We start from the raw sequence: 14,946 nt of genomic DNA on the forward strand, positions 1-14,946 counted from the left end.
TGGCAGGGATCTACCAGTGCACATTGGCTGTAATATTCATGTAGATGGCCTCAATTCACCAATAAAAAGAAGGAGTATATCAAGAAACAAGATCCATCAATATGCTGTATCCAAGAAACACATTAACTCAAAAGGGAATTGATGGACTGAAAGCCAAAGGAGAGAACACAATGCTCCATATGACAGGGAACCAGAAAAAAACCAAGGGTAACTTGCCCATCAATCACAGAATGGATAAGAAAGAAATGGCATTTTTATACAATGGGAAGCTATCAGCTGTAAAGAAGGATAATCACAAGGTTCTTTTAGGTAAGTGGATGCAACTTGTGCTCATGCTCTTGGGTGAAGTGATTGGGACTCACATAGGTGAACATCACATTGCCTCCCTAGTACTGAAGGAGTTAGTGGGATCCAAAATGTACCACAGATATTGTGAAAGTGAAAGGGGAGGAGACTTCTAAGAACAGAAGGTGGTAGCCATTGTTAATTCCCTATTATCTTGTTTTTAAAGTCCTGTATCATTTTCATTGTTTTGATTTGAATGGTTTTATTGTTTTGTATGGTTTGATTTTACTATATTTGATGACATGGGCAACTATTTCAAAGGTAACAAGATATATTATGGTAGCTGTCATGGTTCTGTCGGTGGCTCCCAGGCCTCATACATTTGCATTGTGCATTTGTGATTGTTTCGTTGACTAGCTTGGATTTATGGTGTCAGTGCTACACCCATAAATGGGTGGAGCCAGGATTTAATGTAATGGCAGGAAGAAGGTGTGTCTTGCTCTTTTTTTTGCGGGTTCCTGCCTTGCTGTTTGCAGCTGCCATGAACTGCAGCCCTGCCATGCCACCCTGTATGACTTGGAGCCAACTGAGTATGGACTGAAACCTCCAAAAACTGTAAGAAATAAATCTTTCTTTTCCCGACTTTGGTCATCAGATATTTTGTCTCAGTGATGATTGAAAAGTAACTAAGACAGTAGTAGCCACTACAGATTTCCTATTATCTTGATTTGAAGCCCTGTGTCACTTTCATTGTCTTGTTTTGATTGGTTTTATTCTGTTCTGTTTTGATTTGATGAGCTCTGATGGTCTAGACAGCAATTTTGAAGAAAGCAAGCGGCATTATTATGGCAGTCACTGTTGGTTTCTCACTATCCTGTTTGGAAGTCCTATATCACCTTCACTGTTTTGTTTGGATTAGCTTCATACTGTTTTATTATTTTGTTTGATTTTTATACTCTTAAAAATATTTTTAAAATAATTTTTAAAAACATCACCACTGATAGTATAGAAATACTAAGGATTGTGACAAATTACTATAAAAGACTATATGCCAAAGGTTTTGGAAACCTGCAAGTAACAGACAAATTTCTAAACCAAACAGCCTATAAAATTGTATCAAAAAGATTTTAAAATCTAAACAGCAAATAATGATTGAAATAAAAGAATTAATTTAAAACCTCCCAACTGTAAAAAGTCTAAGAGAGGATATTTTCACTTCCATATCTTACAAAGCATTTTTTTAAAAAAATGTTTTCAAACTATTCCAAATAATGAAGAGAAAGGTACTCTCCACGTTTCTTTTCCTTTTGAATATATTTTTTTATTACAAGTGTTAATATTCAAGCAGTTGGGAGCCAGGAAAAGATAGCAGTGTACTAAACACCACCATCAGCTTCAACCAAGCAGACACCAAACAACAGAAACATGAGAACATCAAAGGACCATGAGGCTTTCAGCAGCTGTGGCCCTTCAGATCAAAGATGCAATGGAACTAATGCCTCCAAAGTTTTGATAAGCCTTCTCCAAACTGACCCATAAATATAGGCAGACTCCTCGCTCCCCACACACTGGTATCCTGCTCTCTCATCCTCTAGTGACCCCCAGCCATGCGGACCTTCTCCTTCCTCACTGACCTTTTCCTGCTGGCCCTGCTGGCCCATGCTGAACCTCTCCCAGAGAAAACTGAGGATGTCCCAGAAGAGCATGACTCAGAGGAAGAAGACCACGATATGACCATCTCCTATGACCAGGCTGAGGGCTCTGGTCCTCAAGACGTAGGTGGGAGACCCAAGGGAGAGAGGTGCAGAGTCTAAAAAGGAAGGTCCAAAATCCTCTGTATCACTTATGCAACTGTATTTAACTCTTTGAACTTTAACTTAGTAACTGAAAAATTAAAGAATGAAAACCAAATGAATCGCGAGATGCTCTTCTTCCAAAGACATTCAACACTTTCTCCAAATCACTGTGTTTGACATAAGGACAGACATAGGGACTTTCTGAATCACACTAGGTATTCTTCCTTCTAGAGAGGATGCTAACCTCACTGCCTGCTAGAAGTCACTTTAAGCACTGGATGTGGTTAAGGGTGTAAAAGCGTCAGTTCAGTATAAGAGTGCTGGCCAGCGTCACACAGCTGTGAAGATGGGTGGGAAGTGGCCTCAGAGCCTGCTGGCCAACATGGCCACATGTTAGTTACTTACTTGCGAAGGTATTGCTCACATCGCTGGGCGCTTGGTGCCAGCGTGATGAAGCCATGCAGCTCAGCCTGGGCTGCCCTCAGGGGTCTGTTTCCCACCGCCTAGTGTCTCCGGTCCTCAAGGCTCCTCACTGCATCTGTTTCCCCAGGTCATCAAAATACCGTCCACTTGCTATTGAAGACAAGGTGGCTGTCGAGACCAGAAGAGGAACCTGCCTCATGGGCAACAAGGAGAGAGCCTTGTGCTGTAGCTGAGCATCCACAGCAGAGACAAGACCTCCTTCCACGTCCCCACAGTTTCTACTCTCCACTTGTCCCGCATGTTCATTCTCAGATAAATACCTTTCAGCAAGTTCCTTCTTCATGCTTCTTTATGTATGCTGTAGTCTCAGTCTGCCTTCTTTGAAGGATCTTAAGCAACAGCCTTTAAATGAAATCCTGGCTCCAAATACCAGAAATTTTAAGGATGCCAACAGGCACTGAACACAAAGTGGGAGGTCAAATGCAGCAGCTGTTGACCCCTCCGCATCTCCTACCTCGTGATGGGCTTTTCTCGGTCCCTGTCCATGCATGTTAAGTTCATACATCGCGTCAGCTTCACTTCCCACTGCTCCTTTACTCAGCCTGGTGTCTTCATAGAGCAAGGCCAGATGGGCCATTTGTGCATCAACCTGGGGCTGTATCAGCTCCGTTTAAATCATACTCAAAGTGGGATGGGTTTTTAAGAAAGGCATAGGATAATAAAAGCACAAAGCTGTGCTGTGCGATAGACATTACCATTATTAACAAGTCATGTCGCATAAGATAGGATTTGATATACACATGCAATCGTGTTGACAATCAGAAAATGCGGACGGACAGCCCCCAGCGCACTTTTCAGCATGCACTCTATTAAGTTGTCTCAGCTACTGAGAGCCTGCTGCTGGCTGGAAAGTGGAGCTTTGCAGGGCCTCATGAAGCGTAAACAATCCCAAAGCATTTCTGCTACCAACCAAGAGATTCTGTGCTGCTGCACAGCACTGTGGGTAATGCAGGCAGAGTCATGATGATGGTGACCTGAGACAAAGATAGCAGCAGAAAAACACCAAAGGTCTGCAGAGCCTGGGCGGGGTATGCCACAGCGCCCCCTGCTGCTCTGTTCCCACTGCTGCCCACCCCAACCTGTACACTGCGCGCTGGAATTCACTCCTGCCTCAGCTTGCCTTCCTCTTTGCATGCAGGAGCTCTGGGTCCTGTCTAAGCCCCGTGTCTCTGAAGTGGCCCCTGTGGGTTGTGCTGTGACTCTTCCTTCTGTCTGACCTCACTTTACCTTCCACGACCCTCAGGCACTTGTGCCACAAGTCTGTCACATGCTGACAGGTGGTATGGCCACTGGCTTCAGTACATCACCATGAGGATTCCATAGCAGAAATCTATGAAAAGAAGATGTCAGATCCATCCGCAGCTCTGCTTACAAGTTCTGTCACTGACAGAATGTCCTGGGAGGCGGAGAGCGACAGGAAACCTGCAGTGCACTGGGAAGAGACAGATTCAAGGGAGATTATTCACCATGCTTGACTAAAACGATCTGCTACACCCAGACATGGCCCCAACCACCAACATCAAATACTTTCTGAGACCCTCAGGAAAGGAATGTTTTGGCCCGAAGGCTTCTATGTTGTAAACTTGAGCAGGGTTGGGGTTATTGCCAGAACAGACCCAGGCCATCTGGCCTCTGGGTTCCCACCACTGTTTCACACAGATAAGGGCATCTGTCCTGCCTCCTCCAAATACAGCGTAGGGGCTCTGATCCTGCCTTACTGTTACAGCCTCAGGGCCACCCTCCAACTGTTCTCCTGATTTAAGGTTCTCCATACTTTTTGAGCCTTCATGGTCCCTAATGTCTTCAAGCATGAGAGCTGACTCCAAAAAAAATGGAATCTTCTTGGGCCCTTCTTAATTATGTGCCACACTGTTAATCTTTAACATTCTAATTGATGAACTCTTTGGAGGTCTTAAAACCAAAAGCCATGGCTGCCATGTTATTTCCAATGTGTGCTAGACCTATATCTTCAAGTGAGTATATTTCCTCCAAGGTAAAATAAGATGATATATTTTGGGTTTCAGTATCAACATCCCATTCTTGGGATAGGTATCTTATCATTTAATTTTGATATCATTTAATACTCTAAGCCCTTATGGATAATCCTTCATACAGATTGTCCTAAATAATCCATAGGAAAGCACCAGGAATTGAACACACAGGGTATTACATATTACATGGACAAGGACCCTGAAATGTAGGCAAGATGTGCGTTTACACAGGGTCTCACTGGTCAACACCAGAGGCTCCCAAATTACCTAAGTTCTCTGGAGAAAAGAATGGCTGTGCCTTCTCTGGGCAGCCAGAGTTGCATTGGTCCTCACTCGACATCCATTAACTCATGAATTCAGCTTCCTTCATGGACGTTCCTTTGTCCTTGAAACATCTTATTTGTCATTTAGGGTTCTGAGACCCAGAAATCCCACTTAGCCCAGGGAAGCAAACTTGATTCCTCTAACTGGGCATTGTCAATTGCTGTCTACTATGTGCTACTGCAGGGTCATTGCTCAGTTTTCTGGAGAGAAGGTCCTTCTGCACCAAGAGTACTGTACCATCCAAGGACCCAGTCAGTGTCTAATGACTGAGGACACTTCAGTGTGCAAATAACAGAGAATACAAAAGAAAGCTCTGGTCCTGAACAGATCGCACTTGCATCTCTAGATTCTCCTACATGCTTGCCCATTATTTAAGGTCAGACCTGCGAGAGGAAGGTGTAGTAAACAGAGAATGACAGGGAGCAGAAATGAAGTCCTCGTGCCTGTGAGACATGCCTACATCTCACGGGGTCACAGGAACCTGATACTTACCAGGGACTCAAAGAATAAGCTTTTCACTTCAGTATTTACATTTATGCAAGTTTAGGGGAGGGGGATTTGGAAATACAGTACACAAAGCTCCCATGCTGTCCCTGAAGCCCTCTGGTGTTCTGCCAATGTAGGATTTCCACTTATTCCACATACTCCCTCTCTTCGTGTGAGCCTGTCATTTCCTGGTGCATTATCACACAAATCCTGATAACCATCCCTGTTCTTAATAAATATTTACCTCTGGCCATATGGATTACTTGTGTTAATTTAAAGTGGATTGGAAATTCTTGTTTTTTCAAGGGTAGACCTCACAATCCTTAAATGTTGGTAGAGCCCTGAAAATCACGAACACACATAGCCCTCTTGCCTACATCAGGGTATGTGGGTAAGAGCTCCAGGCCGGTGTGCCAGTTTCTTCTGTGTACAAGTGGGGTACGTGGCATGAGATTCTATAACTCACCGAGGCGAGAAAAATTTGGGCGGCAAAAAGACACTTTCATGAACAACTTTGCTTCTTTTCTTGGGTAGATACATTAATTTCCACTCACATAAATATTAGAGAATGCATTAGCACACTATGAATGTCTGCATTCACATTGACCCCTTCCAGGGATGAATGTGGGGGCTCCACAGCTCTCTCATGCTGTGTGGACTTTCAGTGGAAGCTGTGTGGCCATTGCTTCTCTGAGGATAAGGGAGAAAGAGCCTGTTTCCAAACTGTTTGGCTGCTCCAGAAAGGTAAATCAATATTAAGATTCCATCACAATCCAGTAAGCATGGTGTAAAAATGCTGAAAAAATTGTCGGAGGAAAAAGAACTCCTGTATACTATTAATGGGAATATAAATTACTATGATTAATACAGAAAAAGGAAAGAGATTCCACAAGAAATGAACATTAGAAATTGCATTTGACCTAGCTATACCATTTCTAGTTGTCTTCCTGAGGGAGTTAGAGAGAGAGAGGGAGGGAGGTTGGGAGGGAGGGAGAGAGAGAGAGAGAGAGAGAGAGAGAGAGAGAGAGAGAGAGAGAGAGAGAAGCAATGGAAATGGGAGGGAAGGGGAATGGAAAGTAAAATAATTGATAAACATTATATACAAGGACCAGTTATCCATCTCCAATCTCCTGAACAATTGTACAGTGAAGGCCTAAATAAATGAGACAAGTGGTGTGATTTTAGGTCTCCAGGAGGCTCAGAGTTCAAGACTCTAGGGGCTGAGACAAAGAGCTTCTAAGGATGGCCCGTATTTATTGGGTTTTCAAACAAAAGAAGGGATACTGAGGAAAGCTTGGAAACTGAGAAGGACCTTGGGAGTCACTTCAATGTCTTCTCCAATTAGTAAATCATGCCAATTTTAGGAGACCCATCTTAGCTCCACGATGACATTTATGGTAGGAGTGAGACTGCAGGAGTGAGATGTTTGCAGCTGCAGTCTCTCTCTACTTAACTGATGTTTGAGCCAGGTGTCCTTGCTGTGGCCATACCTTGTCCTTTAGGTGCCACTGGCATCACAGGCCACTACAGGCCTCAGCCAGGGCCAGTGATTCAGTGAACCAGGGCCAAGGTTCACTTACTATGGATCTGTTGCCCATGTTCAGACAAGAGGCCTCGGCTGCGCCAGACTCACAGATAAACACAGAAAGACAGTTTATTTAAATCCTCAGAGCTGCTTCATCGTGGTCTCCATCAATTCTCTTTGCGAAATGTAATCATTTCATACTACAAACACATACTACGTAAAAAAAAGAACTGAAAAACAAAGTTTATCCCACAGAAATCTTCTCTCAGGCCTGATAGCATCAAACTATCAAAACTTAAGTACATTAAATTCTATGAGCAGCAAAGGAAAAGCATGAGTCACACAGTGAAATTCATTGTCACATATTTCTCAGCAAAAACCTTACACTCTATGGGAGAGTGAGTCAAAATGCTGAAAGGCCAAAACCAAACCTGCCACTCAAGAATTCTACATCTAACAAGATTATCCTCAGAAGTTAAATAAAAAATAAAAAGGAAAAGAAGGAAGAGTATTTGCAAACAGTAGCATCAAGAATTCATGACCATTAGATTGACCCAGTAAGAAGTGTTTAATAGAATATTCAATCACAATTGAAAGGAAGATATTTGCTACTGTATAAACAGCAAACCACAGTGACACTGTAAATTCATATGCAAGTTCAAATAGTCCAGTACATTAATAAATAAAGATACATAGTTATGCAAATTGCCTTTATAAAGGTTTAAGGTGAACATGGCCACAATAATTATTTCTAATTAAATTGTCGAGGCATACCAAAAATGTAGTGATCTACAGGAAAGCAACAAAATAATGAACCATGACTGAAGAGTAAATACAAAATGGTTATAGTTAACAAAATTAAGATGTTTAGCATCCTAAAAGTGTGTATTTTAGCTACAAAAGTTTGTAGGAAGCCCAAAGGAAATAACAAGGAAAACAGTAGAACCTACACACAAATATTAAAAATCAAACAACTAATTCCTTTCACTACTAAAAGCCACCAAACCACAAAGTGAAGAAGAAAGCAACTAACAATGTAATACAGAGCATTCAAAAGACTGGTAACAAAATGGCAAGTGCAAGTCCTTACCTACAGGACTTGCAATAATCATCAGTGAAGGAAATCATTCAATGAAAAGATACAATTAGGGGAAAGGATTTTTATAATGGCACCTTTGTAGTACCTACAAGGAATTAACCTCAAAGACTCACAGAGACCAAAAGAGAAAGGATAGGAGACGGTATTCCAGGAAAATGGAAAAAGAACAAGACAAGGAATACACTTTTTAAAAAATCTTTAAATAAAATGTGTAGGAAAACAAAATAAGCAATCACAAAATGTTAAATGCATCAATTCTGTGAGAGCACATACCAATTAAAAATGTATATGCAGTCAATACCAAAGAACCCAAATACTGACAGACTTCAGGAGAGAGAAACCATAACAGAAAGATAATAGAGAGCTTCAAAACCCCACTTTCATCAAAGGACAAGTGCTCCAGACAAAATCATCTGAGAAGTAATTGATTTGCTCTAATTCTAGGCCAAGTGGGTTTAACGTGCATTTAGAGATCCCTCAACTCAACAGTAGAAGGACACACTTTCTTATCAGTAGCATGTGGAAACTCAACGCTATAGGTCACATACTAGGTCACAAAACCAGTTAGAGGCACATTGTTTATACCTGAAATCATATCAGTTTTGTGTTTTCAACACAGCACAATTAACTGGAAATCAACACAAAAATCACCAGAAGGAAGATTTGGGGAAAAATGCACAAATATGGAAATGAAACAGCAGACTCTTCAACGGCAGCATCATTAATTGCATTAGAAGAATGCTGAAGAAGTTTTTGAGACAAATGGAAACAAGAAACACAATGTATTATACTTAAAGAATAAACACACAGCTGAAGTAGCTCTGTTCTCTGAGGTAGCAGACAACAATACAATCCTACTTTAAATAAGTAATAGGATCTCAATAAGATCTCCCCAATTGTTTTAACAAGAACAATTAAAGCACAAAATCAAAATTAATAAAACTAACATAAAGTAGACCCCAAATTAAAAAATAGAAATTTAACATGCATATAAAAGTTCAGTGAAACATTGTATGACAATACCACATCTTTTTATCCATTCCTCAGTTGATGGGCATTTGGGTTGTACATAAATAACTTTATGCATGCATATGTATGCAAAATAGATAGCTATATTACTACTCTCTGTTAGCTCATCAAAAAGAATGGTTTGTGCTGTCATTGTTTGATGGTTTGATCGTTTTTATGCCTAGATCTTGTAATTTGAACTACTTCTAAGATAACAGTATGCAATACATTAACTTGTGTTAATTTCTTACTATTTTTTAAAAATTCTGTATCATTAGTATCCTTTTTTCTGTTTTGCTTTTTAAAATAAAAAAGTTCAGTTTAACAAACAATGGCATATTGTTAAATAATATCAACATCTAGCAGACTAAGAAATGGAAAGATTCCAATAAGTAAAATCAGAAGTGAAAAAGTAACCTTATAAATGACACCAAAGAAATAATAAGAACCATAAGAAATTTCTATGAAACACTATATTGCAAAGGTTTCAAAAACATAGAGGACAATGAATAAATTCCTGGACACAGCATAATACAAAGACTGAATCAGCAGAAATAAAAACCTAAACATTCCTATTGAAATGAGGGAGGAAATTGACCCAGTATTCCAAAATTCCCACCAAAGAAATCTGAGATAGGGATGAGAAGTCTTCACTGCAGCGTTCAAAAAAGCATTTAGGTAAAGCTAACCACAACTATTTCCAAATTATTCCATATATGGAAAAAAAGAAAAATAACCCTCCAGTTTCTTTTCATGCAAAACTCGGTACTGAAGCAGATGGGAAGCAGGAAGAAAGAAGCACCCTCAATATCAGCTTAAGCATCAGACCAGCACAGATGACAAACAGAGAACCCAGGGACGTCAAAGGACCATGAGGTCAGTGCCAACCCTCGCCCTCCAGATCAAACACACATCTTCCCTCACTCTGCCCTCGGTCTCCCAGCCTTCTCCTGACTCTCCCATAAATACCAGGGACTCCTCACTCCCCACACACTGGGATCCTGCTCTCCTCCAGTGACCTCCAGCCATGCGGACCCTCGTCCTCCTCACTTCCCTCTTCCTGCTGGCCCTGCTGGTCCAGGCTGAGCCTCTGCCAGAGAAAGCCGAGGATGCCCCAGAAGAGAAGCAGTCAGAGGAAGAGGAACTGGATATGACTTTTGAAGGAGCGGAGAGGTCTGGTCTTCAACACAGAGGTAAGAAGCCCAATGTGATGGAGGCGCTGCGCCTAGAGGGGAGGGTTCAGAGCGGGGCTATGGTCCAGAATGCTCTATATCACCTCCACAACTAGACAGGTATTTAACACTGCAGGCCTTTTCCTCAGTAAAAACTGACACATGAGAGCAAATAAATCAAGAAGAGTTCTTCTGAGACTTTCCACGCCAAGGCATGTCTGAAGTTCTCAGGGTTTAATTATAGACAGGTGTACACAGAAACTATTCCTTTATCTAGATTATTAGATGTGGTTGCACAGTAGGTACTGCTTTTTTCCAGAAGTTGTTAGAAACCTGAGTTAGCTGTAAGCTCCCATTCCACAAATGCCCTGTTGGGAGGACATAGCTGTCACTACTAGCTGGAAAGTTTCTCCATGGGGGGAAGGCGCCTCCAGCCATGCTTCCTCCTCTCCCTCATTGCTGAATTCAGGGGAAGGGAGGGGAGGTGACAAACCTGCCCTGACTGTGCTCGAGGTTCTCCGAGGACCCCTCTGCTGACCCTGTACTTAGAGTCTGCCACTCTTTTTTTTTTTCATTTAAGGAGAAAAAGGAAAAAAAAACAGAAAAGGGGTACAAGTAATATAAAATTTAAAAAATAAACAGTAAGGGGCTGGGGATTTAGCTCAGCAGCATAAGCGCGTGCCTTGGAAGCAGGCAGTCTTGAGTTCGATCTCTGGTACCGATAAAAAAAAGAAAAAGACAAAAATAAAAATAAAAATAAAAATAAAACAGTAAGAAATCACTAGTTAGTAGATTACATATTCTCATCTTAGAAATAGTTGATCAGTTACAAAATTGAAGCACATAAAGTGGACTTTTAAACAGTGAGAGTGCAAACAGTTTTGTTCAATGATCTAAAAAACACTCAGTAATATGGTTATCTATCTTATACACTTAAACATATATGCAGTTATAGCCTTTAGAGCACTTTCTTTTCTTTTCTTTTGTACAATGACAATTACACATTTTGGGTTTTATTACTCCCACAGTTCTTATTACTTTTTTTGAAGAGAGTAAAACCAAATGCGACATATCAGAACAGAGTCAGTCAAATCAAAAGGATGGACATAATAGATAATGTAAAAACAAAATATAAGGAGATCAACAATGGTTACCATACTGTCTGTTGCTATTTTAAGAATTGGCAGTTATAATAAAATTGAACTAAACAGGAAAGAATAAAACCAAAGCATTGGAGACATTACAGGGTTTTAAAAGAAAATAATAGTCAATCGGAATGGGCGTCATAATGATTCTTATTGTCTTCACAGTTATGCCTATACTTTCAACCTTGGTACTATCAAGCAAAGCAGAATAGAGGAAAATCAGTCAAAACAAGATGCTGAGAGCAATACAGGATTTCAAATCAAGTTAATAGGAAATCAAAGTAGGTTACTATAATGTATCCTGCTATTTTTTATTTATTTTCCCTTAATTAAAAAAATAAAAAGAAAAAAGTAAATAATCTTTAAAAAGGGGGGAATTGAGATAAAAGAGGGCATAACAGCAGAACAGCGCAGGTCAAATCATAACCATTTAAGCAAAACAGTGTTTCACTACATAGAAATAGTTACCATAGTGTCTCTTTCTTTGAAATCTTTGAGTATAACTTCTTATACTGTAGCACCAAACATATCAAGACAATGTAAAACCATTCAAGAGAATGACATTATTACAGGGGATTTAGAACCAGCTAACAGAAAATGAACCATGGTTTCTGTATAATCTCCTTGTGTATAAAAGCTTTTGCTTATATTATCACATATAATAAAATCCAATAAGATACAACATGTTAAGACCGATGGAGACAGAAGAATATAAGCTTGATGGGACTTCAAAACAAGATGATACTAAATCAGCACTAGCTATTATGATGTCTTGTTTTCTCCAAAATAGCTGTTCCTACCTTCCAATCTCCTCTGCCTCATTTCTGTTGAGCTCTTTTTCTGTTGTTTGTTGTCAGTTTGTCATTGTTCATTTCGTTTTCTGCTCCATTCATTGTGGCCTCTGCCACTATTTCTGGAATCTTGGTATTTTCTTTTTTTAGACTATTCTGCAGTATTCTCTGTAGAGTTGAATTAGTGGTTGCAAATTCCCCTAGTTCCTCTTTATCCTGGAAGCATCTTGTTTTTCCATCAATTTCTAGGGACGGTTGTGCAGGATATATCAATCTTGGCTGGAGGTTATTATCTTTCAAAGCTTGAATTATTTCCCCCCATGCTCTTCATGATTTGATGGTTTGTGCAGAGAAATCTGCTGTAATTCTGATGGGTGTTCCCTTGTAAGTGGTCTGTTTCTTGTCTCTGACGGCTTTTAATATTCTGTTCTTATATTGTATTTCTGGAATTTTGATTATTATATGCCTGGGTGTAGCTCTGTTTGGGTTGTAGGTGGCTGGTGTCCTGTATGCCTCATATGTCTGAATATCTTTACCATTTGCCAAATTAGGGAATTTCTCTTGGATTATTTCTGTGAATAGCTTTTGTAGTCCATTTGTTTGTGTCCCCACTTCTTCTCTTATGTTCTTTTTTTTTTTTTTTTGTCTTTTTTTTGTTTTTATCAGTACCAGGGATCGAACTCATGACTGCCTGCTTGGAAGGCAGGCGCTTATGCCACTGAGCCAAATACCCAGCCCCTCTCTTATGTTCTTAATTCTTAAGTTATAGATCCTCTTATCATCTTCTAGTTTTTGTATTGTTGCTGTTTGGTTTTTTTTTGTTATTTTTAAGAAGTTTTTCATTTCATGCTCCCATATTACAAATCTGCCCTCCAGTTCAGATAATTTGTCCTTAGTTTCTTTCGAGCTGTTATGCCAGTTTTTGATAGAGTTTTTAGTTTCCTGGTAATCTCTTTGAACCTGCTTCATGTATTCTATGTTTTCTCTATCTTCTTCATCAAACAATTCTCCCCTTTTTTTCTGTTCTTTCATTCCACCATCTGTTTTTTCTTGGGTGGTGCTTAGCATTTTTCTAACTATTCTGCTTATGTCTTGCTTCAGGTCATTAATAACTTCATTCCTGAACTCGTCTATGAGACTCTGGAGATAGGGCTTTATATCTATTGGTGCCGTGTCTGCTATTGCGTGTTTCTCAGGATTGGGGGCCGAGGACCCTTTCTTGTTGCTCCCTCTTCCCATATTCTTTGTTCCTTATATTTAAGCATGTATAGGAGGCCCAGCTTCCTGCCCTGTCAGCCACAGTCTGTTTGAATTGCACCGGCTAGGTGTTCCCACCCACTGCAGTGTACTAGGGAGACACAGACCTGGGCAGCCTCTGCTGGCCCATCCCTCCAGGTCAACCTACCGCAAGGATTCACCTCTAGGGTGCACCTTCAGGTGCTGGGACCTGTTTGGGCTAGCCTATTGGGTCTCAGTCAATGGTGTCTCACAGGCCAGGCACTCCCCACCAATCCCACTTGAGAGGGGGATATGTGACTAAAGTCACTGCAGCTTCTTGTTCCGGGAAGTGCTCTGTCCGAGTATGTCCTCTGCTGAAGCCTCCTTCTCTGTGTAAGGGTCCCGATTCACTCACTCACCGCAGGTCGATGCAGGGCACCCACCCAGTCCTGCTCCCAACTCCTTTCAACACTTCCCACTCTCTGAGCTTTTGCACCTCTCTCCCTGCTGTGCTGACCAGGATGCAACAGCGGCTGCAGGTAATTCAAATCGCAGTTTCCAGTGGGGTGGGTCTAGCTTCTGTGCTGAGACCTTATCTGTGCCTGCTGTCTCACCAGGATTGCGTTTCCAGATGGTTTCTCTTAATTTAGTTCCTTCCTGCGTCAGCAAAGAATATCTCCCCTTGCCTGGGACTTCCTGTCCAGCACCATTCCTAGATTTCAAGTGCAGTTTCTCCGAGAGCCTCAGAGGCTGCTGCTATCTGTCCGCCATGTTCTCTGAGTCTGCCACTCTTTCTGTGTCCCCAGATCAGATCCTCACTTGCCGCTGCAAATTTGGAAGTTGCCGTCCTCCAGAAACCAAATATGGAACTTGCTACAAGAATGGTAAAATGGCTAGACGGTGCTGTAGCTGAGCATCCAGCAGAGCAAAGAAGACATTTCATGCACCTTCAAAACTATCAGAATCTTTATTCTTCCTGCTTCATCTCCATGTTCTTCTCTTCCTCTATCTCCAAAACATTCCTGAAGTAACCTCTGTGTGCGTGTTATGCATCTGTGTCTGGACCTCAGATAGCAGAATGTGAAAGGATGGGATTTTACATAAAGCCCAGGCTCCATGTTTGAGGAAATACAGAGAGGAAGACAGGCTTCCTGTACCAGAGGAGAAACCTGGCTGCCGAAGAGAGGCTTGATGTTCCTCTCCCGCCCAGCCATTGCCTTCTTTATCACAGGACTCGGTCTGGAGTCTTTGCCAGGATGCATCAGGGTCACTCACCCTAACTGTCCTTCTCAGGAAGCCACTGCTCCAGCCCAAGGATGACATTTAATTAAATGGCTCGAGACAAATATTTGTCATTGAAGCCCTGGGCTTGGATCAGCTCCACTAAAACACATTCAGAGTGTAGCGGGGTTGTAACACAGATAGAGAGAGCAGAACACAGCACAGCACCAGCACAGGGGCACTGTAACCATTAGCACTACGAGAATGTGACACCCAGGATTGGGGGGGGGGTTGGAAAGTGTCAGCCATAGGATGAGTGTGCAAATTTTAAAACTTCACTGTAGTAAAAGACACACTGTCACCCCACCCTTCAAAACACTCCCCTGTCCTTTGAACACACTC

General features: G+C 41.3%; 1 protein-coding gene and 1 long non-coding RNA gene across 3 annotated transcripts; both read left to right on the forward strand.

Annotated features, from left to right (window-relative positions):
- The first annotated feature begins 793 nt into the window (after positions 1 to 793).
- LOC134472615 (uncharacterized) lies at positions 794 to 2,834 on the forward strand. Of its 2 annotated transcripts, none has more exons than XR_010042504.1 (3): positions 794 to 900; positions 1,881 to 2,064; positions 2,632 to 2,834. It is a non-coding gene; the product is annotated as an uncharacterized LOC134472615 (long non-coding RNA). The 2 variants fall into 2 exon arrangements; XR_010042503.1 differs by having other exon boundaries at positions 1,881 to 2,060.
- A 7,157-nt stretch (positions 2,835 to 9,991) lies between these two features.
- On the forward strand, positions 9,992 to 14,354 carry LOC134472616 (neutrophil antibiotic peptide NP-3B-like). Its single transcript, XM_063234546.1, has 2 exons — positions 9,992 to 10,190; positions 14,130 to 14,354. The coding sequence occupies exons 1-2, from the start codon at positions 10,025 to 10,027 to the stop codon at positions 14,234 to 14,236; spliced, it is 273 nt and encodes a 90-aa protein (XP_063090616.1). The 5' UTR covers positions 9,992 to 10,024; the 3' UTR covers positions 14,237 to 14,354.
- Positions 14,355 to 14,946: the final 592 nt, after the last annotated feature.

Source organism: Cavia porcellus, unplaced genomic scaffold, assembly GCF_034190915.1.
Source record: "Cavia porcellus strain 051 isolate PalLab524CR breed Dunkin Hartley unplaced genomic scaffold, mCavPor4.1 scaffold_24, whole genome shotgun sequence".
Lineage (NCBI taxonomy): Eukaryota > Metazoa > Chordata > Mammalia > Rodentia > Caviidae > Cavia > Cavia porcellus.

Coding starts and splice junctions, on each gene's coding strand:
- LOC134472616 (XM_063234546.1), top strand. CDS start 10,025: ATGCGGACCCTCGTCCTCCTCACTTCCCTCTTCCTGCTGGCCCTGCTG. Junction 10,191..14,129: donor GTCTGGTCTTCAACACAGAG/GTAAGAAGCCCA, acceptor CTGTGTCCCCAG/ATCAGATCCTCACTTGCCGC.